The sequence below is a fragment of the Amphiura filiformis genome, chromosome 9, assembly GCF_039555335.1.
Source record: "Amphiura filiformis chromosome 9, Afil_fr2py, whole genome shotgun sequence".
Classification (NCBI taxonomy): Eukaryota; Metazoa; Echinodermata; class Ophiuroidea; order Amphilepidida; family Amphiuridae; genus Amphiura; species Amphiura filiformis.
In genome coordinates, this window is record NC_092636.1 from 61,737,028 (window position 1) to 61,763,820 (window position 26,793).

At 37.8% G+C, this 26,793-nt stretch overlaps 1 protein-coding gene and 1 long non-coding RNA gene across 2 annotated transcripts in view; one reads left to right on the top strand and one right to left on the bottom strand.

Annotated features, from left to right (window-relative positions):
- The window catches only part of LOC140161282 (uncharacterized), a 30,287-nt gene that overhangs the window by 1,573 nt on the left and 1,921 nt on the right, over positions 1-26,793 (top strand). Inside the window, exon 2 of the long non-coding RNA XR_011860086.1 lies at positions 64-212. This is a non-coding gene — a long non-coding RNA (uncharacterized lncRNA). The remainder of the gene's footprint in view (positions 1-63; positions 213-26,793) is intronic.
- On the bottom strand, positions 199-26,141 carry LOC140161281 (uncharacterized). The gene is made up of 4 exons (XM_072184754.1): positions 26,081-26,141; positions 13,404-13,613; positions 2,727-2,918; positions 199-1,736 (listed from the first exon to the last, which is right to left on the bottom strand). The coding sequence occupies exons 2-4, from the start codon at positions 13,570-13,572 to the stop codon at positions 1,201-1,203; spliced, it is 897 nt and encodes a 298-aa protein (XP_072040855.1). The 5' UTR covers positions 13,573-13,613; positions 26,081-26,141; the 3' UTR covers positions 199-1,200.

The following is a 26,793-nucleotide window of genomic DNA, read 5'->3' on the forward strand; positions in this document are numbered from 1 at the left end:
GTTGTGTTGAAATTATGGTAACTTAAAATGTTTATATTTCTTACTTTCTTTCTTTAATATCAGACAAGGTTCCAGATGGATGTGATTCTTCTATGTGTACCAGTCTCTGACAGTCACACTACTAGCTTGCTTCAGTACTGATCTGACTTAGTTACCCATCCACAAATGCTAAACAAGATACCTGTCTTGAAGGATATTATACTCAGTGCAAGGTATAGCTTATAAATTCTGTGGCATTCCCACCACTAGCCTGCTTCAGTCTATACTTAGTTTCACCTCAAGTGAGGTGCATATCCACTAGTAGCAGTACTGAATCAGTTGCGCTAACCTTGTTCTTTGGAGCATATGTATACATCTCTAATTTTATTCCTTGAAAAAGAAAAGTTTTGTCTTTTTGAAACGTCAGGCTTTTAACTTTGTTTATACGTTTTGTGTCATTCCCCATTGGATGTTGTGCCATATTTCCCCTGTTTTTAATTTTATCCATTGCTAGTGTGACGCTAAGCAACCTGTATCATCAGCGGTAAACAGAAGATCATCACAACAACATCAGTGTTGAAAAAGAAGTCTGCAAGACTTCGAAACATCCACAGTGAGTACTGTTTTATTGGACTAGAAGTATGAAATCTCTTCATTTATTTATCAACAACAGTCCTGAGGAAAATGTTCAGTAGTGTGACACTGTTGTATCCTTTTGGATCCATCCTTTAGTTCCCTGCTGGTCACTAGGAAAAGATTTTCCCTGTTTTAATTTTATTGACCTTGTTAGAAATAATAAGGTTCATTTGTAATCAGCTATCTGTGCATTACTTTACAAATTATTTGTACCGCTCTGAACGTTGTCAGTTTGCATGTATAAGACCCTGGCAGGCTTTGAGAAATATGCAAGTTTGAAGATGCAGAATACATAAAAGTTACCCAGTGTGAGTAAATGACTTTGATGGGAATTTGCAAATCAATGTTTAACATCACTCATGATCAGCTCCCCCAGCCCCTAACATGGGGAAAGACAAAAAGTAGAAAAAAGCACTGGACAAGAAGAATACTCATACTCATAGTAGAAGTATAATAATTAGCCTACACTAATGGAAATGTTAATATTGATATGAAATTGACAGGGATTCTTCATAATTAGTGCTTTAAATTGCTTGTAGATGATGTAGTTGAATGATGTGCATAGCATGTATTGTAGATGTGAGTTTACATTGTGTGGATGAGGTAGCCATTGAATATATTGGTGATTGAATCTGAGTAAGCAATGTATGTTGGTGCATCAGCCTTGAGTTTGACCTCATCTCCAACCTGCAGGGATAAGATAACACTCTGACTTTGCATGACATGTCTACTACCTGCCCTGTAATAGATCTTGGCCTTGTGAATGTCGTTTTGTAGCAAGTAAACCAAAAAATGATATGAATTATTTGGTAGGAATGTAAATGAGAAATAGTACAGTCCTTGTATGCGACATGTGAATACACCAGTACTAGGATTGAAATCATCTCCAATATCAATATCCTCATAATCAAATGTGACCGTCTGAGAACTTGAAGAGACTTGTTGGCCAAGTTTTCTAGCTGAAAATGCAGATGTAGGAGATGCAGATGTAGGAGATGCTGTATAGGAAGTTCCTGGTTCACATTTGTCACCTTTGACCCCAGTCTGTCCTTCATTTCCCATCAATCCTTGTAGTCCTGTAACTCCTATTGGACCAACCTTGCCTGGACTTCCACGGAGACCTTAAATGTCAAAAACCATTATTGTCCATTTAAAAATGATGATTTCAATTGGCCCATTGACATCATATTTGTTTTTATTTTTATAGACTTGATCTGAATTTGCTGTAGTACCATCATTTTTATTTATACTGCAGGCTAGTGATAAACACTACAGAGAACATATATACATTAACTTATCTAATCTTTGGGACATTGTGACAAGTTCAAATTTTTCAGTGGATGTTTTGATACAAGTATCAGTCATGGTGATGACCACATTAAAATTGGAAATTTTCATTTACATTTTGCATCAGGGGCGTGACTTTATGGTAATTGTAATTTATGGGCTTGTACCCGTTGTGATGGATCATCATGGTGGAGTGAGAAATTTGCACTCAAATTTTTAAATAAATTGTTTCCAATCAATTGTGAGTGAATAGCAATGGTTTTTAATGAAAATATGTACCTGCAAAATATTTAATGTAAACAATGTTGTAAAGATATTGTTTGACGTGGTTTGATCTTTAAATTATAGTTTAGTTATCCCAGGAAATGAACTCAGGCCTCTTGGAATTGGATTTTGTAGCTAGAGACCACCTCAACCAAGACATTTAACCTTTCATGCAAGCTTTTATTTAGAACTAGGGCATGGCATATAAACATATTAAATGACCCTTGGGGAGCCTGTGAAGTGAATTCAGGCCCGGGTAGGACATCAATTTTTTGGGACCCAGGTACACAGGTTTTGGTCACTGCCTAATTTTCATGTTCAAAACAGCTACAATGAAAATAAAAATATGCAAATGTATTCCTTATGTGCAGGGGTGAGCTGACATGTGACACCAGTTGCCATTGTGCTATGCCCAATAGTATGCACACACATCATGTTTTGTTCAGGACCTGTGCTTTTAAAACTCCCGCCATATCTGAGGGCACAATGAGACCATTGAGCATAAGATATTTTTATCAACACATTTAACAAACTATTCACTTATCCATTCTGTAACTTACCTGGTGTGCCAACCAATCCTTGCTCTCCTTTTGGACCAGGATCACCAGGTTGACCACTTGACCCTTGACCTAGGTCACCTTTCTCTCCCTTTACACCAGGATTGCCAGTTTGTCCAGGATTACCGGCTTGTCCGGGTACGCCCGGTATTCCATTTGTTCCAGGATTTCCTACTGGACCTATAACAGTTAAACCTATTTGTAGAAGAAAAGTGAAGAGTCACATAAAGTTAGTCTCCAGGAAAACCTGTCAAAGCAGGTGGACCTACTTGGATTTTAAAGGATATTAATGATGGAAGAATAAGTAAGGATAGTATAAATGACTAGGTGGACCTGCATACATGACTAGGTGGACCTGCTTGGCCTGTAGGGCGAGCGTGGCGCAATGGTTAGGGTACTTGCCTTTGGTGCATGAGGTCCCGGGTTCGATTCCCGGCGGTGGCGATTTGTTGGGATATTGACTTGGAAAAAAAAAGTCTGAAATTAATTGGCAACATCTGTAGATTAAGTTTAGACTTCCGCTCTCCCCATGGTTCATTTAGAATTGGGTAAATGAATCATGAAAGTACTCCGCCCTTCGGAGGGGACGTTAAGCCGTCGGTCCCGTGTGCAGAGAGCCATACCTGTACATGTATCTCGCAGTCAGTTTCGAAAAAGAGTAGGGTGTTAACCCCTGACTGTTCCCTAACCCGTCCGGTGTTCAAATGGACCCCAATGGAAATAAGCTTCAATAGAGGCTTTCTTGGGTTATCCAGGGTTGTCACAACCGAACAAATAAAAAAAAAAAAAAAAAAAAAAAAAAAAAAAACAAGGATAGCAGAAATGACTAGGTAGACCTGCTTGGCCTGTAGGGCAAGTAAGGATGGCAGAAATGACTAGGTGGACCTGCCTGGCCTGTAGGGCAAGTAAGGATGGCAGAAATGACTAGGTGGACCTGCTTGGCCTGTAGGGCAAGTAAGGATGGCAGAAATGACTAGGTGGACCTGCTTGGCCTGTAGGGCAAGTAAGGATAGCATAAATGACGAGGTGGACCTGCTTGGCCTGTAGGGCAAGTAAGGATGGCATAAATGACTAGGTGGACCAGCTTGGTCTGTAGGGCAAGTAAGGATAGCATAAATGACTAGATGGACCAGCTTGGCCTATAGGGCAAGTAAGGATAGCATAAATGACTAGGTAGACTTGCTTGGCCTATAGGGCAAATAAGGATAACATAAATGACTAGGTAGACTTGCTTGGCCTGTGTAGGGTAAGTAAGGATGGCAGAAACGACGAGGCGGACCAGCTTGGCCTGTAGGGCAAGTAAGGATAGCATAAATGACTAGGTAGACCTGCATACATGACTAGGTGGATCTGCTTGGCCTGTAGGGCAAGTATAGCAGAAATGACTAGGCGGACCAGCTTGGCCTGTAGGGCAAGTAAGGATAGCATAAATGACTAGGTGGACCTGCTTGGTCTGTAGGGCAAGTAAGGATAGCAGAAATGACTAGGTGGACCTGCTTGGCCTGTAGGGCAAGTAAGGATGGCATAAATGACTAGGTGGACCAGCTTGGCCTGTAGGGCAAGTAAGGATAGCAGAAATGACTAGGTGGACCTGCTTGGCCTGTAGGGCAAGTAAGGATAGCAGAAATGACTAGGTGGACCTGCTTGGTCTGTAGGGCAAGTAAGGATAGCATAAATGACTAGGTGGACCAGCTTGGCCTGTAGGGCAAGTAAGGATAGCAGAAATGGCTAGGTGGACCTGCTTGGCCTGTAGGGCAAGTAAGGATAGCATAAATGACTAGGTGGACCTGCTTGGCCTGTAGGGCAAGTAAAGATGGCAGAAATGACTAGGCGGACCAGCTTGGCCTGTAGGGCAAGTAAGGATAGCAGAAATGACTAGGTGGACCTGCTTGGCCTGTAGGGCAAGTAAGGATAGCAGAAATGACTAGGCGGACCAGCTTGGCCTGTAGGGCAAGTAAGGATGGCAGAAATGACTAGGTGGGCCGGCTTGGCCTATAGGGCAAGTAAGGATAGCATAAATGACTAGGTAGATTTGCTTGGCCTGTAGGGCAAGTAAGGATAGCAGAAATGACTAGGTGGACCTGCTTGGCCTGTAGGGCAAGTAAGGATAGCAGAAATGACTAGGTGGACCTGCTTGGCCTGTAGGGCAAGTAAGGATAGCATAAATGACTAGGTGGACCTGCTTGGCCTGTAGGGGCAAGTAAGGATAGCATAAATGACTAGGTAGACTTGCTTGGCCTGTAGGGCAAGTAAGGATAGCATAAATGACTAGGTAGACTTGCTTGGCCTGTAGGGCAAGTAAGGATAGCAGAAATGACTAGGCGGACCAGCCTGGCCTGTAAGGCAAGTAAGGATAGCAGAAATGACTACAATCCCCGAAATATGTCCTTGAAACGCTTTAGGCATCTTGAATGAAATCACAAGTGTATTTTTAATGTGGATAAAAATGTTCAATATTTGGAATTAGAAGAAAGCTGGGCCATCAATTAACACTTTTCCCTTCCCCACCCCCCATCATTCAATGTTGCGACACTTTGGAGACACGCTGAACACATTTGCACGTTTCAACATTGCACTGGGGAGTGGGGGGACTTATTTTCCCTAAAGACGCTTTAATGTTTCAAGACATATTTGAGGGGATTGTCTGAGGCAATCGCTAAAATTAACATCTGATTTTAAACTTTTGGCTGTAACTTTAAAACTACTTGATAGAATTACTCCAAATTTTCAATGAATATTAGTTAATGCATAAGCTATGATGTGGATATAAAATAAAACAACTAATTGTATCAATTCTGACTATATCACCCTGCACTACAAGCAGGTTGCACCCATCACCTGTGTATGTCTACAATCATAGATTAAATACAATAGCGCTCTTTTCAAGCATACTAATCTTACAGATGTGATTGATCAGCATGATATAGTTCAATGCATAGGTATCGCGTGAACGCTGCAGTGCAGGGCAATACAGTCAAAAAAACGACCTTCTTCACCTTTTTCAGGCCAATGCCCTCCCCCAAAGTAAAAAACAAAACAAAACGAACCAATAAAAAAATCGCATTAGTACACTCATGAAGTAGGCCTACTCATGCAGAGATATCTTTAAAAATGATCATTTTATTTGCGTGAAATGGGAAAGTGCGATTGTAAATCGTTCCATTGAATCACATAGTGATTTGACGGTTTACCATAGTCTAATACTGAATATTAATACAAGGAGTTTCTTTAATTTAGAAATGGTAAACCGTTGACAAAATTCATAATTTAGGCAGAGTTGGTGTCAACTTTTACCGTAACCACTCGGGTATAAGCCCACCCCCCTAGATGGCAGATTTCACTTCAAAAATGGGGTGGGCTTATAACCGGGAAGGGCTAGTGCTGGAATTTTAAAATAAGAACAATTATCCCTCATCTGTATATGCCCAATGTACCAGTAATTTCTATCTTTTATGTCAATTTCTTAAAATTGTAAGTGTGGAATGTTAATTATCAACTGATATGTTTTTAATTTGTTCTTAAATATGAGAGCAAAGCATTGACTTGGCCAAAATTTAGCACTGGGCTTATACCTGAGTGCACCCTTGTTCCCAGAATGTTTTGAAAAATAGAGGGTGGGCTTATAGCCGAAGGTGGGCTTATACCCGGGTGGTTACGGTAATAACTCAAGTGTATTGTTTGAAAGCTTGTTAAAAACTACATCTAATTTTACTATTTTACGTTTTGTTAGCTTTTTACTGATTTTACTGATTTTAGCAAATGTAAATCGTCTGTCGAGATTTACCATTTTCATAATCACGAGAATGCAATGCGCACCCATATATCACGGAATCCCGTAATTATTTCAACATGACAGCGTGGTGTAATGGACAGTATATCAGATGGTGAAACGAAAGGCTAGTGGTTCGAGCCCCAACAGTTTCACGGTTTTTTTCTTTTTTTTGTGTGTGACTTATTCAAACCAGTAAACTATTCTTCTGTATTCATGACAATTGACATTGTGAAACACGAAAATAAGTTTTAAAACCCTAATTTATCTATGGCATGATAATTGATTGGTTTTTTTAAATTGTAATAAAGACACACATAGATCCGGACATCTTTAAAGGTCATGAATATGGGCACTATAGCAATTGTAAGATACCCCCCCCCCACACACACACACTTTCAGGTAGGTGGACCTGCTTGGTCTGTAGGGCAAGTAAGGATAGCAGAAATGACTAGGCGGACCAGCTTGGCCTATAGGGCAAGTAAGGATAGAATAAATGACTAGGTAGACTTGCTTGGCCTATAGGGCAAGTAAGGATAGCATAAATGACTAGGTAGACTTGCTTGGCCTATAGGGCAAATAAGGATAACATAAATGACTAGGTAGACTTGCTTGGCCTGTAGGGTAAGTAAGGATGGCAGAAATGACTAGGTAGACCTGCTTGGTCTGTAGGGCAAGTAAGGATAGCAGAAATGACTAGGAAGACTTGCTTGGCCTATAGGGCAAGTAAGGATAGCATAAATGACTAGGTAGACTTGCTTGGCCTATAGGACAAGTAAGGATAGCATAAATGACTATGTAGACTTGCTTGGCCTGTAGGGCAAGTAAGGATAGCAGAAATGACTAGGCGGACCCGCTTGGCCTGTAGGGCAAGTAAGGATAGCATAAATGACTACGTAGACTTGCTTGGCCTGTAGGGCAAGTAAGGATGGCATAAATGACTAGGTGGACCAGCTTGGCCTGTAGGGCAAGTAAGGATAGCAGAAATGACTAGGTGGACCTGCTTGGCCTGTAGGGCAAGTAAGGATAGCAGAAATGACTAGGTGGACCTGCTTGGTCTGTAGGGCAAGTAAGGATAGCATAAATGACTAGGTGGACCAGCTTGGCCTGTAGGGCAAGTAAGGATAGCAGAAATGGCTAGGTGGACCTGCTTGGCCTGTAGGGCAAGTAAGGATAGCATAAATGACTAGGTGGACCTGCTTGGCCTGTAGGGCAAGTAAAGATGGCAGAAATGACTAGGCGGACCAGCTTGGCCTGTAGGGCAAGTAAGGATAGCAGAAATGACTAGGTGGACCTGCTTGGCCTGTAGGGCAAGTAAGGATAGCAGAAATGACTAGGCGGACCAGCTTGGCCTGTAGGGCAAGTAAGGATGGCAGAAATGACTAGGTGGACCTGCTTGGCCTATAGGCAAGTAAGGATAGCATAAATGACTAGGTAGATTTGCTTGGCCTGTAGGGCAAGTAAGGATAGCAGAAATGACTAGGTGGACCTGCTTGGCCTGTAGGGCAAGTAAGGATAGCAGAAATGACTAGGTGGACCTGCTTGGCCTGTAGGGCAAGTAAGGATAGCATAAATGACTAGGTGGACCTGCTTGGCCTGTAGGGCAAGTAAGGATAGCATAAATGACTAGGTAGACTTGCTTGGCCTGTAGGGCAAGTAAGGATAGCATAAATGACTAGGTAGACTTGCTTGGCCTGTAGGGCAAGTAAGGATAGCAGAAATGACTAGGCGGACCAGCTTGGCCTGTAAGGCAAGTAAGGATAGCAGAAATGACTACAATCCCCGAAATATGTCCTTGAAACGCTTTAGGCATCTTGAATGAAATCACAAGTGTATTTTTAATGTGGATAAAAATGTTCAATATTTGGAATTAGAAGAAAGCTGGGCCATCAATTAACACTTTTACCTTCCCCACCCCCCATCATTCAATGTTGCGACACTTTGGAGACACGCTGAACACATTTGCACGTTTCAACATTGCAAGGGGGAGTGGCCCGGGGGAGTGGGGGGATTTATTGTCCCCTAAAGACGCTTTAATGTTTCAAGACATATTTCGGGATTGTCTGAGGCAATCGCTAATATTAACATCTGATTTTAAACTTTTGGCTGTAACTTTAAAACTACTTGATAGAATTACTCCAAATTTTCAATGAATATTAGTTAATGCATAAGCTATGATGTGGATATAAAATAAAACAACTAATTGTATCAATTCTGACTATATCACCCTGCACTACAAGCAGGTTGCACCCATCACCTGTGTATGTCTACAATCATAGATTAAATACAATAGCGCTCTTTTCAAGCATACTAATCTTACAGATGTGATTGATCAGCATGATATAGTTCAATGCATAGGTATCGCGTGAACGCTGCAGTGCAGGGCAATACAGTCAAAAAAACGACCTTCTTCACCTTTTTCAGGCCAATGCCCTCCCCAAAGTAAAAAACAAAACAAAAGCGAACCAATAAAAAATCGCATTAGTACACTCATGAAGTAGGCCTACTCATGCAGAGATATCTTTAAAAATGATCATTTTATTTGCGTGAAATGGGAAAGTGCGATTGTAAATCGTTCCATTGAATCACATAGTGATTTGACGGTTTACCATAGTCTAATACTGAATATTAATACAAGGAGTTTCTTTAATTTAGAAATGGTAAACCGTTGACAAAATTCATAATTTAGGCAGAGTTGGTGTCAACTTTTAATAACTCAAGTGTATTGTTTGAAAGCTTGTTAAAAACTACATCTAATTTTACTATTTTACGTTTTGTTAGCTTTTTACTGATTTTACTGATTTTAGCAAATGTAAATCGTCTGTCGAGATTTACCATTTTCATAATCACGAGAATGCAATGCGCACCCATATATCACGGAATCCCGTAATTATTTCAACATGACAGCGTGGTGTAATGGACAGTATATCAGATGGTGAAACGAAAGGCTAGTGGTTCGAGCCCCAACAGTTTCACTTTTTTTTTTTTTTTTTTTTTTTGTGTGACTTATTCAAACCAGTAAACTATTCTTCTGCATTCATGACAATTGACATTGTGAAACACGAAAATAAGTTTTAAAACCCTAATTTATCTATGGCGTGATAATTGATTGGTTTTTTTAAAATTGTAATAAAGACACACATAGATCCGGACATCTTTAAAGGTCATGAATATGGGCACTATAGCAATTGTAAGATACCCCCCCCCCCCACACACACACACACTTTCAGGTAGGTGGACCTGCTTGGTCTGTAGGGCAAGTAAGGATAGCAGAAATGACTAGGCGGACCAGCTTGGCCTATAGGGCAAGTAAGGATAGCATAAATGACTAGGTAGACTTGCTTGGCCTATAGGGCAAGTAAGGATAGCATAAATGACTAGGTAGACTTGCTTGGCCTATAGGGCAAATAAGGATAACATAAATGACTAGGTAGACTTGCTTGGCCTGTAGGGTAAGTAAGGATGGCAGAAATGACTGGGTAGACCTGCTTGGTCTGTAGGGCAAGTAAGGATAGCAGAAATGACTAGGAAGACTTGCTTGGCCTATAGGGCAAGTAAGGATAGCATAAATGACTAGGTAGACTTGCTTGGCCTATAGGACAAGTAAGGATAGCATAAATGACTATGTAGACTTGCTTGGCCTGTAGGGCAAGTAAGGATAGCAGAAATGACTAGGCGGACCAGCTTGGCCTGTAGGGCAAGTAAGGATAGCATAAATGACTACGTAGACTTGCTTGGCCTGTAGGGCAAGTAAGGATAGCAGAAATGACTAGGCGGACCAGCTTGGCCTGTAGGGCAAGTAAGGATAGCAGAAATGACTAGGTAGACCTGCTTGATCTGTAGGGCAAGTAAGGATAGCAGAAATGACTAGGCGGACCAGCTTGGCCTGTAGGGCAAGTAAGGATAGCAGAAATGACTAGGTAGACCAGCTTGGCCTATAGGGCAAGTAAGGATAGCATAAATGACTAGGAAGACTTGCTTGGCCTATAGGGCAAGTAAGGATAGCATAAATGACTAGGTAGACTTGCTTGGCCTATAGGACAAGTAAGGATAGCATAAATGACTATGTAGACTTGTTTGGCCTGTAGGGCAAGTAAGGATAGCAGAAATGACTAGGCGGACCAGCTTGGCCTGTAGGGCAAGTAAGGATAGCATAAATGACTACGTAGACTTGCTTGGCCTGTAGGGCAAGTAAGGATAGCAGAAATGACTAGGCGGACCAGCTTGGCCTGTAGGGCAAGTAAGGATAGCAGAAATGACTAGGTAGACCTGCTTGATCTGTAGGGCAAGTAAGGATAGCAGAAATGACTAGGCGGACCAGCTTGGCCTATAGGGCAAGTAAGGATAGCATAAATGACTAGGTAGACTTGCTTGGCCTATTGGACAAGTAAGGATAGCATAAATGACTACATAGACTTGCTTGGCCTGTAGGGCAAGTAGGATAGCAGAAATGACTAGGCGGACCAGCTTGGCCTGTAGGGCAAGTAATGATAGCAGAAATGACTAGGTAGACCTGCTTGGTCTGTAGGGCAAGTAAGGATAGCAGAAATGACTAGGCGGACCAGCTTGGCCTATAGGGCAATTAAGGATAGCATAAATGACTAGGTGGACCTGCTTGGCCTGTAGGGCAAGTAAGGATGGCATAAATGACTAGGTAGACTTGCTTGGCCTGTAGGGCAAGTAAGGATGGCAGAAATGACTGGGCGGACCAGCTTGGCCTGTAGGGCAAGTAAGGATAGCAGAAATGACTAGGTAGACCTGCTTGGTCAGTAGGGCAAGTAAGGATAGCAGAAATGACTAGGCGGACCAGCTTGGCCTATAGGGCAAGTAAGGATAGCATAAATGACTAGGTAGACTTGCTTGGCCTATAGGACAAGTAAGGATAGCATAAATGACTACGTAGACTTGCTTGGCCTGTAGGGCAAGTAAGCATAGCAGAAATGACTACGTAGACTTGCTTGGCCTGTAGGGCAAGTAAGGATAGCAGAAATGACTAGACGGACCAGCTTGGCCTGTAGGGCAAGTAAGGATAGCAGAAATGACTAGGTGGACCAGCTTGGCCTGTAAGGCAAGTAAGGATAGCAGAAATGACTAGGTGGACCTGCTTGGCCTGTAGGGCAAGTAAGGATAGCAGAAAGGACTAGGCTAGGCACCGGAGTTTCGCGCAAAAAGCGCAAAAAATTTTGGGGGTCCATCACGATTTTGATTGGTTTTTTTTAAATTGTAATAAAGACACACATAGATCCGGACATCTTTAAAGGTCATGAATATGGGCACTATAGCAATTGTAAGATCCCCCCCACACACACACACACTTTCAGGTAGGTGGACCTGCTTGGTCTGTAGGGCAAGTAAGGATAGCAGAAATGACTAGGCGGACCAGCTTGGCCTATAGGGCAAGTAAGGATAGCATAAATGACTAGGTAGACTTGCTTGGCCTATAGGGCAAGTAAGGATAGCATAAATGACTACGTAGACTTGCATGGCCTGTAGGGCAAGTAAGGATAGCAGAAATGACTAGGCGGACCAGCTTGGCCTGTAGGGCAAGTAAGGATAGCAGAAATGACTAGGTAGACCTGCTTGGTCTGTAGGGCAAGTAAGGATAGCAGAAATGACTAGGAAGACTTGCTTGGCCTATAGGGCAAGTAAGGATAGCATAAATGACTAGGTAGACTTGCTTGGCCTATAGGACAAGTAAGGATAGCATAAATGACTATGTAGACTTGCTTGGCCTGTAGGGCAAGTAAGGATAGCAGAAATGACTAGGCGGACCAGCTTGGCCTGTAGGGCAAGTAAGGATAGCATAAATGACTATGTAGACTTGCTTGGCCTGTAGGGCAAGTAAGGATAGCAGAAATGACTAGGCGGACCAGCTTGGCCTGTAGGGCAAGTAAGGATAGCAGAAATGACTAGGTAGACCTGCTTGATCTGTAGGGCAAGTAAGGATGGCAGAAATGACTAGGCGGACCAGCTTGGCCTGTAGGGCAAGTAAGGATAGCAGAAATGACTAGGCGGACCAGCTTGGCCTGTAGGGCAAGTAAGGATAGCATAAATGACTAGGTAGACTTGCTTGGCCTATAGGGCAAGTAAGGATAGCATAAATGACTACATAGACTTGCGTGGCCTGTAGGGCAAGTAAGGATAGCAGAAATGACTAGGTAGACTTGCTTGGCCTGTAGGGCAAGTAAGGATAGCATAAATGACTAGGTGGACCTGCTTGGCCTGTAGGGCAAGTAAGGATAGCATAAATGACTAGGTAGACTTGCTTGGCCTGTAGGGCAAGTAAGGATAGCAGAAATGACTAGGTAGACTTGCTTGGCCTGTAGGGCAAGTAAGGATAGCATAAATGACTAGGTAGACTTGCTTGGCCTATAGGGCAAGTAAGGATAGCAGAAATGACTAGGTAGACTTGCTTGGCCTGTAGGGCAAGTAAGGATAGCATAAATGACTAGGTGGACCTGCTTGGCCTGTAGGGCAATTAAGGATGGCAGAAATGACTAGGTGGACCTGCTTGGCCTATAGGGCAAGTAAGGATAGCAGAAATGACTATGCGGACCAGCTTGGCCTGTAGGGCAAGTAAGGATAGCAGAAATGACTAGGGGGACCAGCTTGGCCTGTAGGGCAAGTAAGGATAGCAGAAATGGCTAGGTGGACCTGCTTGGCATGTAGGCATTATAAAGCGTAGGCATTATACATTCTATTTCATTATGAGATGTTTCACGCATTCAAGCACTTCAAAGAGCCCTATCTAGCAACTCTGGAACATAACAATAAGAGTTACAAAATCTTAACAATCCTTTATGTTCCAGTATTGCTATGCATTTCAAAAGATTAAACCAAGCCATTGGATCAAATGAGCAGGCTGTTAATGTGTTATCATGGGTAGAAAAATTTCAATTTAATTTGCTTACCTTGTGGACCTTGGACTCCTGGAAGACCAGGGGGACCTGTAGGACCATTGGGGATGGCTGAAGGACATGGACAAGTGCAGGTTCCAGTCTGTTGTTGATTGTCTTGCTGTCCGTGGATCATATTTGGCATGGAAACCATAACGATGAGCAATATCAGCTGGTTGACCATCTTAATGTCTTGATGTAGAACAGGAATTTGAGAAGTTGAGTCTGTAAAGGAGAGAAAATGAAATCGGCATGTAACCATTTCTCATTTTGTGTGCAAGTGAAGGTTACATTGGTATGTACTTATATATCTGATTGTATGTGTGTTGGTATAATGTATGTATGCATGTTTATATTTCCTGTAAGCAGGACCCTGACAGTGAGTTCAGAAGTACGTTACTGCATGGAAGCGGCCATTGACCCTGTCATCGCGTATCAGGAACTACCGGTCGCGTACGGCGCACTTGAATGCACCCTATATGCACGTTATTGATCGCGTAGGACGCTTGTGCTGCTGACGCATTCGTTAGCACTCCGGCGACCCCCGCGTTGCCGTTAGCACCCTATGGCAGCTCCCATACATGTGATTCGTGGGATTTTATTTTCAGGCTCTGTAGCGTGCAAATTTGGCTGGTCCGTTTTTTACAGATAGGGGGACCTGCTGTAAGTGTACCAAAAACCAAGATATGCAAGATGCAATTTTATCCCTGCTAAACTATTTTAGAAAGGGGCTATGAAATGAAAACACTAAGCTGATTATAGTGCGCTATGCCAAACTTTCAGGCTTCAGCACACTAAAATGAAAATTGCTTATTACTATCCCAAGTTTGAAGTTGATCGATTATTGCATTTAAGCTACAGAGTGGATTAATTAAAATGGAAGCAAAATATGCAAATAAGCTCATTTATATTCATAAATGTGCAAATAACATAACAAAACTATACAGCACATCAGGCCACCATATACTATCACCATAGCAAGTTTGAAGTTGATCGGTTATTTTAAACTGGAGAGTGGATTAATGAAAATGTAGGCAAAATATGCAACATTATATGTACATGTCCTTAAAAGTTTTCAATGCATGCTTTTTCCAGCTATTTTCAGCTGTGACAGCTAGTTGCCATGGCAATTGCCATGGGCAAAGTGGTCCACCTGTCATCATAACCAAGTGGACTTGGGTCACCATACTATATGCCCTCCGGCAATTCAGCGCTTGGACTACTTTCAACCAATATTTTTATAATGGGGTTTGAAGTTCAAAGATGCCATATTAAAGTTCAAAAATAATATGTAGGCTGCCTGTACAGAAAAGTTTCACTTCCTGATCATCTTCAGTATCTTCGTATATCTACAGGAGGGGAAAAGAAGTTCCTCGATTTCAAGAAGTTGCTTTGTTTTTTGTTTTTTTTGTTTTTTGCGGGACATTGAAGCCATGCTTGCCAAATTGACATTGACAAAGGTATATTCATCCATAAGTCAAGTTTTTGAAGTCCACATCAAACAAAGAGGTATCAACTAAATTTTCTTCAAACAAAATCTTTTAAGCAGCTGGGATTTGGGCATTAAAATGAATCCCTGGTCTATTTTAAGATTGTATTAAAACAGATATAGGTTAATGAACTAGGCTGCATGTGAATTGATGTTAATAATAGGTCTACCGTTGTCCATCGGTCTCTACGAAAATAATCACGAATCTTAATTTTTACATTTGACATTTAACTAAAATACTATTTCCAAAAATTGGTGTCATAATTGTTCTGAAAAAAAAACTTAACTACAACTCATTACCAACATTTAAATTTCATGATTATTATAGGCCTACTTGGTATTTTATATTATCAAGTGTGCATAAGTTTTGCCTACGAAAGTTGACTGCCCATTAAAAATATCGGACGCCAATAAGCTACAAATGCAGGGCTCTTCAGAGCCAACAAACTTCCAGCTCTCTCTCCTCTCCTATATGCATATATTTTTAACTTTTAATTTTCATATTGTACTGAAAAGTGTGCTATTTACGACAGAGTAACATTGTATTCTGCTCCAAACATACCCAAACTCATTTGCAAACATTCTTAGTTTTTGATATTTGTAATAAACTTAATAAAACTAAATTTTCATGAAATAGCGAGATACTAATATTTTCACCACCATTCAAAAAAATATCACAAGGGACCAAGCTTCCGCAGTCACATGTTTTGGGGTTTCAATACTTCCAGGACTTGGCAAATTAAAACTTCCCTGTCTCGCTTGTAATTTTTTTTTTAACTTCGAATTTTCACATTTTACTAAAATTATTACTTTCAGCACCTGTATTATTAATTTCTAACATGTATACCCAAACTCGTTTGCAAAACATTCAAAATTCTTGATTTTATACTAAATGTTTCTATATTGTCAAGTTTTTTGTGAAATAACGGAATACAAAAATTTACCACCATTTTGAAAATATCACGAGCAAGCCTAGCAATCCAGGGCCTCAGCATGGCCTCAGCCACCACATGTTTCTGCAGACTAGCTATGCATGCTTGTGACTACCCGAGACGAGGTGACCTTTGCACTAAAGCAAAGCAAAATTGATCGACCTTGTAAGGAACAACCCAAAAGTTCGATGAAGTCCTATAAATGAAAGTCCTTTCGTTTAATAGGGAGGGGCCGGGGAGGGGGTGAAAAGTCTGATTATGTTTGTACCCAGGCATTTGTAAAAAAAAAGTAGTTACAACATCGGACAAAGTTGATCTTTTTTTTAAGGATTTATTATCAGTCTATAATATCGAATTGATTAATTCGAATTAAACAATTCATCGAGTGACCATGGGCAGCGCCATTAGACATGTTACAAGACTACCAAGTGACAGGTGACGGACCGTACCCACACAATTGAATAGGCACTTGTTTGATAATTTTCATCAAGGTTACTCAAAACTTACCTAGCTAATTTATTATACATCAGGGTCTCTGCCTTTTAATATGTTATGAAAAACTTAATTTTAAAAATATCTGCCGACAATGAAATAAAAATCCATCGACGGATAGTCTTGTTATGCTCTCACAAACTTAGAAAAAATCTGAAAAATCCAAAATTTTGGTCTAAAACATACCCAAGGTTACTGCTGTCCCATTCATAAGTACAGGAAGACCACCTACAGCGTTGAGGTCAACTTTCTAGACTTCCTGTCTACTGGCAGTAATGGCTACTACCCAGTTCTAACATCAATGAATTGATTAATTCGAATTAATCAATTCGATATTATAGACTGATTATATAATTTTAAAATTTAGTATTTTCTGGAAGTACGAGTTTGACATTTTGCAGTGGTCGCTTCAGATGATTTCAAATCAGTAGAGTGCAGGACGTAGGCCTACTCGTAATTCGCAAACTGCAATTTATATAACTTCATTTTCAAAGCAGTTGTACAGTTAGGCCTATACCGCAATTTGATTTTTTTTTATTAAAAACCCAGCAAGTCATATTTTTCCGCTCCAAAAAATGTACGAAGAAAAATATTTTAAAATAAAATGGAATAGTCAGTTGTTTCTTCCATAAACATGATCAATGTCCAAGCATTGCATCGCCAAGCCCCCCCCCCCTTAAACAACCACATCCACCATAAAGACAGCCCTGTATTCTATATGGGTTAGAATTTTCGATATTTGACACTTATGTCAGCAGGGGCGGAGGGGGAGTTGGTTAGCTTTCTACCCGGGGCCTAAAACGAAACGGGACTTTCGTTTATAGGACTTCATCCAAATTTTGGGTTGTTCCCTAATGTGATCCATCGTTTGTTGTGGCTCTGTGCATGTGCTTTAGCGGGTCAGCTTCCACGAAATTGTATATGTCAAGTGAAACTTCTTAACCACGTGTGACGCGGATGAATATGAATAGTGTGATTAGTAAATAATCAGATCTGAAACATTTCATGATGTTGCATTTAATATTTACAAATTTACAATTTACAAATAAAGATACTCACTGAATATGTCACACATAAAATTTAATAAAGAAATCCTCTAAATAATATAATATACTTGGAACTACATTATGTTATGGAATTCAATTTTCTCAGTGATTTGACTCAGCGAGCCAGGTTAACCTTGCCTCCAGAACATCGGGAATGTGTTGACACGCAAGTGGACAAACATCAGCAGGTGTCGAGTACTGGCCAGGAATATGAGATTAAATTATGATATCCAATTTCGGAAACTGAAACCAGTTGAGCAAGATTTATTGCCCTCGCTTTTTTCTAATCGAGGGTAATTTTGCATAAGTTGTTTAAGGACCCGTTGACGGGATGAATAAGCTCATTAATATTCATAAATATGCAAATGACATGACACAAACTATACAGCACATCAGGCCACCATATACTATCACCGTATCAAGTTTAAAGTTGATTGGTTATTGCGTTGGAGCTGCAGACAGACTGCCAAATAGACAGCCAAACAGACAACCATTTGGATGATAACAAATGCCCCACATTTGTGTGGGGCCAAAAATGGTATAAAACCTAAAAGCCCCAAAGATAAATATTATGTTTTTCTTTCTTCTTTTTCAAACTTGGTCCCATTTGTGACCTGCTCTATATTGACATTTCATGATTTGAATATTACTGGCCCCACACATATGTGGGGCTTATGTTATCATCCAAATGGTTGCCTGCCTGGTTGTTTGTTTCTTTGTTTGGATGTCCGGGCAGAAGCAAATTCATTAATCCACTGTCCAGCTCCAATGTAATAACCAATCAACTTCATACTTGGTACGGTGATTACGATATGGTAGCCTGATGTGCTGTATAGTTTTGTGTCATGTTATTTGCATATGTATGAATATGAATGAGCTTATTTGCATATTTTGCCTACATTTTGCCTACATTTTCATTAATCCACTCTGCAGCTTAAACGTAATAACCGATCAACTTCAAACTTGATTTGGTGATTGGATATGGTGGCCTGGTGTGCTGTATAGTTTTTTGTGTGTCATGTTATTTGCATATTAATGAGCTTATTTGCACATTTTGCCTATATTGTCATTCATCCACTCTGCAGCCTTTATGTGGGGGCCACCTTAATTATGAACTGTGTAATTCTAGTATAGATAGCATCACTACTTTTCATGATATGGATAATTTTGTAAATGATGCCTTGATATTTTTGCCAAATTGCTATTCTGAGGAATGGGATAATTAGTTTCCTGCCTTACACAGGATTGAATAGGGATTATCATAGTTGAACTTTTATTTATTGATTTAATAACCTTGTACTTTCAAGGATTTGAAAGGCCACTTAATCCACAGTCAAATACCATGAACTTAAAAATTCCAATATTTCATTTTTTATGGGAATGTCATGACCTATAACTCAAAAACATGTCTGATGACTTGTTCTGGGTTTTGTTGGAGCTGATAGTCACTCACCCCTAGATAGATATGGTCACATTTAGGGATGCTCATTTGAATACAAAATATGGAATTTGCGTTGTTTCACACAACTACATTCATAGGTCCGCGGTTGTTGGCAAGGTCCACAGACAGACAAGTTATTATAATGATCCAATCTTGCAGGGTGAAAGTCCACTTTTGACAAAAAGCCTGAAAACAGTGAGAAAATGAACAGAATGACCCTAAACATTTATTTATTTATTTATTTATTTATTCTTTCTTTAACCAGGGTAGCCCCTTCAGTAACTGGTACTGATCTCCAAGGGGCCCTGAGTGACAATTACAGCACACAATATAATAAAAGAAGTTGATAACAATTAAAAGCAATGCATGGAAGCAAAAGTTACTTAAATACAGTATTTACATTGTACATCAGGTCAAGTAATAATTACATTATACAGAATAGATAACATTGTACAAGTTTTACAATCAAATAGTGAGTAAAAGACCAAAAAATTATATAAATTTGTGGAATTCAATAAATCAAATAATTAAGTCAAATCACAATTTTGAAATACAGTTTTTAAAAGTATGAACGGTCATAGAATCAAAGTTTCCACGGATGTCTTGGGGAGTCTATTCCAAGCATAACATGATCTGTAGTGAAAAGTTCTCTTACCAGGATTTATGTTCCATTTTGGAATGACAAGAGAATTGAAAGTTTGGCTTCTAGTACCATGAGTATGAAGAGATTGCATATAAGAAAATTGAGAAAATAAATATGATGGTGCATTATGGGTAAGACACTTGAACACAATAATCAAAAGTTGTTTCTCCCATCTTGTATGAAGTTTATCCCAGTTAAGAGAATCCATCATGTCTTTAATAGGTGTTCTTATATCCGCTGATAAAAGAATACGAGCAAGTCTATTATGATGTACTTGAAGTGAAGTTGAAAGAGAGTTTATGCAATTTGTCCAAACAGGACTACAATAGTCAAAGTGTGGCATGACAAGGGCATTGGCAAGCATTTTAAGGGTATCATTTGGGAGATAATATTTGAGTCTACGAATAATGCCAATACGTTTTGAGATATTAGAAGAGAGATGGTTTACATGTTCATGCCAAGATAATAATTGATCAAATACAACACCAAGATACTTAAATTTATCAACTCTTTCAATATTATTACCATTGTACGAAACATCAATGTCATCAAATGTATTCAGCATATAACTAGTACCAAAAATCATGAGTTTTGTTTTCTTGATATTCAAGGTGAGATTATTTTCATTCAACCAAGATGCAACATTTGACAAATTTTCATTTAATTCTGCTTGAAGAGTTGCTGCATCATTAGAACTACAAATAAGAGTTGTGTCATCTGCATACATTATAGTTTTACAGTTTACAGAGTTTGGAAGTGAATTTACAAAATGATAAATAATAAAGGCCCCAAGATTGTACCTCATGGAATACCAATATTCACATCTTTAAAGTCAGACATAATAGAGGAAATGTTAACAGCTTGAGACCTATTACTGAGATAAGAAATAAACCATTTTAGACATGAGCCAGAAATACCACATTGCTTTAATTTGTTAATTAAAAGACTATGGTTGATGGTATCAAAAGCCTTCTTGAGATCCAGGAAAATTGCACCAGTTAATTTTCTATCATTCATGTTTTTAAGAATGTAGTCAGAGGTATCAAGAAGGGTTGTAGTGGTTGAGTGGTTACTCCTAAAACCAGATTGAGATGGGTGAAGAATACCTTGTTTAGATAAATAAGAATACAATTGGTCATGGACAGCACGTTCCAGAATCTTAGAAATTATACATAATACAGAGATAGGTCTATAGTTACTTACATCTGATTTGTCACCATCTTTATAAATAGGTGTGACTTTTGCAAGTTTCAATCAGAAGGAAATATAGAAGTGTACAATGAAAGATTACATATATAGGCAAGAGAGTCACAAATAATTGGTGCAGAAAGTTTCAAGAGTTTCACATTGAAATTATCAAGACCAGAGGACTTCTTATTTGAAAAATTACAAATTTAAAGTCAAATACAAAAGAAGGAGTAATAGAACCAAAATTAAAATTACTAGATACATCATCATCATTACATTCATCATTAGTAACATTTTTACATGAATCATCGTCACTATTATTTACATTGTCAAATTTTTGAGCCAGAGTAATTCCAATTGATGTAAAGAATGAGTTGAATTCATTAGCAATATCTTTATTACATGTTGTAAACCCATCATCTGTTTGAATAGATCTGACACTTGCATTATTTCTTGGAATTAGTTTCTTTATTGTTTTCCATAATTTAGTATTATTATTTACATTTTCTTCAATGGCATCAGTACAATATTTTTTTTAAGTATCTATTTAAGTTATTTGCTTTGTTTCTTAAAGACTTAGCCATCTTCCAATCTTCTGGATCATTAGTTTTATGTGCTTTTGAAAAGAAGTAATCTCTATCTTTAGTCAGTTTAATGTAGTCCCCATTAATCCACTCAGGAAGATGACCTTTAATTCTTTTCTCTTTAAGTGGGGCATGTTTGTCACAAACATCATTAAATGTCTTCTTCCAAACATCCCAAGCATTATTTACATCATTATAATTCATTATATCATTCCAGTTTATGTTCTTCATGTCGTCAATAAAATCATCAGCATTAAATTTTTTGAATGAACGAGTTTTAATTGTTTTTGGAGGCAGTTTAATTTGTTTATTTTTACGTATTACATAAATCATGCAATGATCACTAAGACCAAGATTATGAACTCCTGAAGATGATACCTTATCTGGTTTGGTAACAAATGCTAAATCAATTTTAGTTTTACTTGTTTCAGTTATTCTTGTATAATCTTTAATAAGTTGTTTCATGTTACTGTGAGTGGCAAGAGTATTTACTTTACTTGCTTCATACCTTTTACATAAGTCTAAATTAAAGTCACCTACAATTATTACATCATCATATAAGGAGGTGTAGTTTTGAAATACTTGATCTAATTTGTCAATGTAATCGACCTTCGAGTTGGGTACTCTGTAAACTGTACCAAGAAGGAGAGCCTTTGTATGTGGCAAATTGATCTCGATCCAGAGTGCCTCAATATTATCATCATGCAAATTAGACTTTTCTTTAAAAACAACACCATCTTTCACATAACATAAAATACCACCATGCTGCATTCCTATTCTATCAAGTCTGCATAAATTGTAACCTTCAATAATTAATTCATTATCAGTATCATCATTTGTTAACCAAGTCTCTGTCAAACATAAAATATCAATATTATTCTGATAAAGCAGAATTCTTAAGTGATCAACTTTGTAGCGCAGGCATTGAATATTGAGGTGAGCAATTTTGAATCCTTTAGTTATATTACAATTAAAATCAATAAATGGTTCTTCACAAAAAGGAAGTTCATATAGACAAGTTCTAAAGAAGCAAGAATTACACCAATAAGAGGCACTAGAGTTGTAATCAGTAGGTAAACAATTAATATGAAAATGAAGAGAACATTGTATACAAGAAACTATAGGCTGAGACGCTATAATTTTTCGAGAACAGGTGCCACAAAAATTCTCAGCTTTAGACAAATTAATATTTGAATGATTGTTATGAATATTATTTTGAATATTTTTTACATCACGAGAATAATTATTTGGAACATGGTGAATAACATTATTTGTTTGATGACAAGAAACATGTTTGTCATCAGTACAAGTAAACTTTACCTGCTCAGACCCTTTGTCAATTATAGTATTAGTACAATGGTCAATAGTTATTGATGGAGATTGAATAGATGGAGTGGTTTGTTGAGATGAATTGTTAGTAGCACTTGAAACTGCATGGTTATTAACAGTGATAGTTGAGACAGGATGATGGGATTGAGAACTCAAATCTGTATCACCATTATTTGAAATATTTTCAGTGATATTATGATCATCAGTAGTTGACAAATTGGCATCTAAAGTTATGTTATGAACATTTTTATCATTACCAGAACTAGAACAATTTGTGTTAAGAAGGGTCATATCATAATTATGAGAACATGTATCATGAAAAGTACATAAACTTGCATTCACAAGAACATCATTAATATTATTTTCATTAACTTTATCATTAGGTGTTTTAGAGTTTGATTTTAGATCAGGCTGAAATTGTGTAAATCTGGACTACTAGAAAGCCTGTAAACTTTCATCCTTGTTCTTGAAAAGAAATCACTACCTTAATATGAAAGTTTGGAGATGACGTTTTATATTCTAAACATTAAATTGGAATATAAAAAGGTGAACCCACAAAGTGATGAAGTGTGTCGACCGGCCACAAAGGCTTGTATTTTCCAGATAACAGGCCCCAATAGAAATTGACCAGTAGGCAAAAAAAAAAGATTGTTTGCTTGTCCTCCACACAACTTTTTTGGATATTTTTTTAAAGGTCATAGTCAAAACATGACTGTATGCCTTTAATTAGCTTAATAACTAGCCCAAATAGTTGTGAAATGGGATATTCTCTACTGTATACCACTTCATTCATGTTTTTAAAACAGTTTAGAAGTGTGTAGAAACTGTAAAAAAAAAACTTTTCAGAATGCCAAAAAGAATTTTTTTTTGGCCTTTGCGGTCATTCTCCGCTATTCACTGGAAAAATTCCGGATGCTCAATAGAAACACGCTAATTTTCTCTCCCTCTCTCTCTTTCATCTTCTCTGAGAAGCTCTTGAGTGAGGCTCTTGAGATACATGTTTTTAATGGTGTTCATATTTCATTTTAAATATTTGTCTGTTTTTCAGAAATTATATAAAAAGCATGTATAAGGCTATAATATTGTAAGATTATTTGAGTATTTTTAATGTTGATAGCTGCAAAACAAAGGCGGTAATGAAAATTAATCAATTATGCAAAATCAGCCTCTACAACATGTTTGTTGCCGCCATTTTTCCGGAACTAACTTTGAGTAATGTAATTTTGTCAATAATGGTATCCCGGGCAGAGATTGATGGCAAAATAATATATAAAATGAAAAAGATTACAATTGACTGACCATACTTTTCGAGCTATGGGTAACTCTATCCAAACAATTAATTTTCCACAGCCTTACTCAAAATCAAAATGAATAACTTCAGAGTAATTCCTCTTAATCATGTCACATACATGTATTTATAGATGCATTCAAATAAGATGACATTATTTACTTCTAAATTCAGGGTTAAACATTCATTGATTTTCCTTAATACAAGGTGTCCCAGAATGATTTATACCGTGTTTGAACAAAATAGCAAAAATATATAGTCAACTGTGTATGTAATCTTAATAAGTGTAATACAATGCCACACATGTCTCCTACTTATTCTGTGACTTTCATCAAAATAGCTTGATTCGTTTTCGTGTGACATTGCTATTACTGAAAATGGAAAAAAACGGCATGTGTGTAATTTACAGTGCAAAGGCATCATAACACATGGATCCTTCATCACCATCGTCCAGCCGCACTGTGCAATATATTGGAGAAATCCTACATTCTTTTATAGGAAATACACCAAATTTGGCACAGATGTAGAGCTTACAATGCTAAATAATTCTTGATATGGAATTAAGTGAAACATTTCAATATGACATCAGATATTTAGGTTGAAAAACATACTTTTTATTTGATTTTTACCACAATTTTTACCCAAAAATGTCATTATTACAGAGGATATAACTTCCTCAAGCATCCTACGCAGTAAAATTTTATCTTCTTCGTCACGTAGCTGTGGGTTTGCCAATATAATGTGGACATAAATGCATGCTGTGACACTAAGGATGAACCTTCTCTATACTTTTATGAAAACTCCATCTCTGCCGGCATTTCAAATGATGAAACTCACACACCGCAATAATTGGCTTCAAAACTGCCGCCAAAGAAAGAATAGTTTAAGGTCACTCAAGCATAGCAAATCCTTTATTCCATACAAGAATTGCTTCGTAACATCATAAATAAATGATGGATATTGACTATTTAGTAGAAGTAAGAACAGGACACAACAAATATACTGCATAACATTTTCCAAATAACTTTTACAGATTTTCAAAATAGGTTGCTTTGTCAAAACTTGGAATTCACCATTTTTACGCAATCCTCTCTAACTTCTACTAGAAACGTCCAATTTTTAATATGTAAAAAAATTTGAGAAAGCTAAATATATGTAGAACTTAAAATGCAAAACAATATGACCAATAGAAATGCCGTTCATACCTAAAAAATTCCATTTTCCCGGTATAAATCATTCTGGGACACGTACCCTGTATTGGTGGCCCTTCTACCACACTAACATCACCTCTTTTATCTGGCTATACATGTATTGAGACTGAAAGCTTGATTGGAAAAGCGATAACCAATCATAAGTTACTAGCATAACCCAGTTTAAATGATTTGCTACCAGTTTACTTTAAGGGATCTAAAATGGCGTTTATTGCGTTTCGACAGTATTTTTGTGGGACATGAGAGCACCTCGGACCTATCGAATTGCATTATGAATACGAAGCATGTCTTTCTGATATCAAATAATTTTCATGTTTTGAAAATCACAATATAATACAAATTTTATGACAAATTATAAAAATTTGATATTTTTCAAATTTTGATATATAACAGTCCTCGAAAGTAAATTATATAAATCTAATGATATATTCTTAAAGTGTATGTAGCAGGGAGGAAAAGCCGACGGTCAATTGAAAATTTTGACCTTTCATATTGAAGATATGGATTTTTTTCCAAAAAGACCCTAATTTTTTTGGTGTTTTGGGAAAAAAATCCATATCTTCAATAATGAAAGGTCAAAATTTTCAATTGATCGTCGGCTTTTCATCCCACCTACATACACTTTAAGTATAAATCATCAGATTTATAAAGTTTACTTCAAGTACTGTTAAATATCAGAAATATCAATTTTAATGATTTGCCATAAAATGTGTATTAAATTGCTAATTTCAAAAATCAAAATTATTTGATATCAGAATGACATTCTTCGTATTCAGAATGCAATTCGATATGTCTGATGTGCTCTGATGTCCCAAAATAAATACTGTCCAAACGTTCATACCCCAGCCCTTAAGGCAACTTTATTAGTCACTGTGATTTTTTCTGTCACTCGATGCCGCTGCTGATATGATCAGCTTAGGCATAATAGAAAGATTCGTATAACAGAGTTTGAAATGTAGGATGATTTTTAATCATGCAACCAAATAAAATCTTAATAATAAACTTCTGTAAGAAAAACAAAAAACTATAATACATGAAATCTTACTTACCAAAAAATTATCCAACGATGTTGTAAACATAAGTTGTCTGCCAGTAAGCTGAATGTTAATCAAACATTAGCTCACGACATGTGATTAAGGATCCTGTTTCACTTTGAACTTCCAAGTATGTTAAGGGATTGTCTCATCATGCAATGTACTGTGATAAAGTGCCCCGCAAATTTGAAAATCAAATACATGCTCTCTAGTATGCGGTGCCAATGAAAAAAAATTGAAAATTCAAGTATGTCTGGTTTTAACCATTAAAAATATTGTGCTGATAATAATAAAGCATGTTCTATCAGATTATTATTTTCAAAGATTCTGCAAGGATTTATTCCAAGTTCTTGGCTATAGATGGATGCATACACTTTTAAAGTAACAAAGGCAAATATATGAAAGTATACAAAGTTGGAAAAGAAATGGTGAGAGGAATTCAACTGTATCTTTGAAAATCACACACTTTTGAAAAAGTTTCAAAAACACGATTTTCCACACCATGCATACTTGTTGATTCACCATGACTTATTACACTTACACTTCTAAATGATAAAAATTACATATTATTTTGGAATCAATCCTCTAGTTACTACTTTTCTCAAATTTTTGATATTTGCTTATTTTCAATATATATTTTCAAGTTTTTAACAATTTGTAGGATATTTTTGGCCATAAAACAAATTTGGAGACCTAATTTCTTTAAAAAAATGAGGAATTGGCAAGTA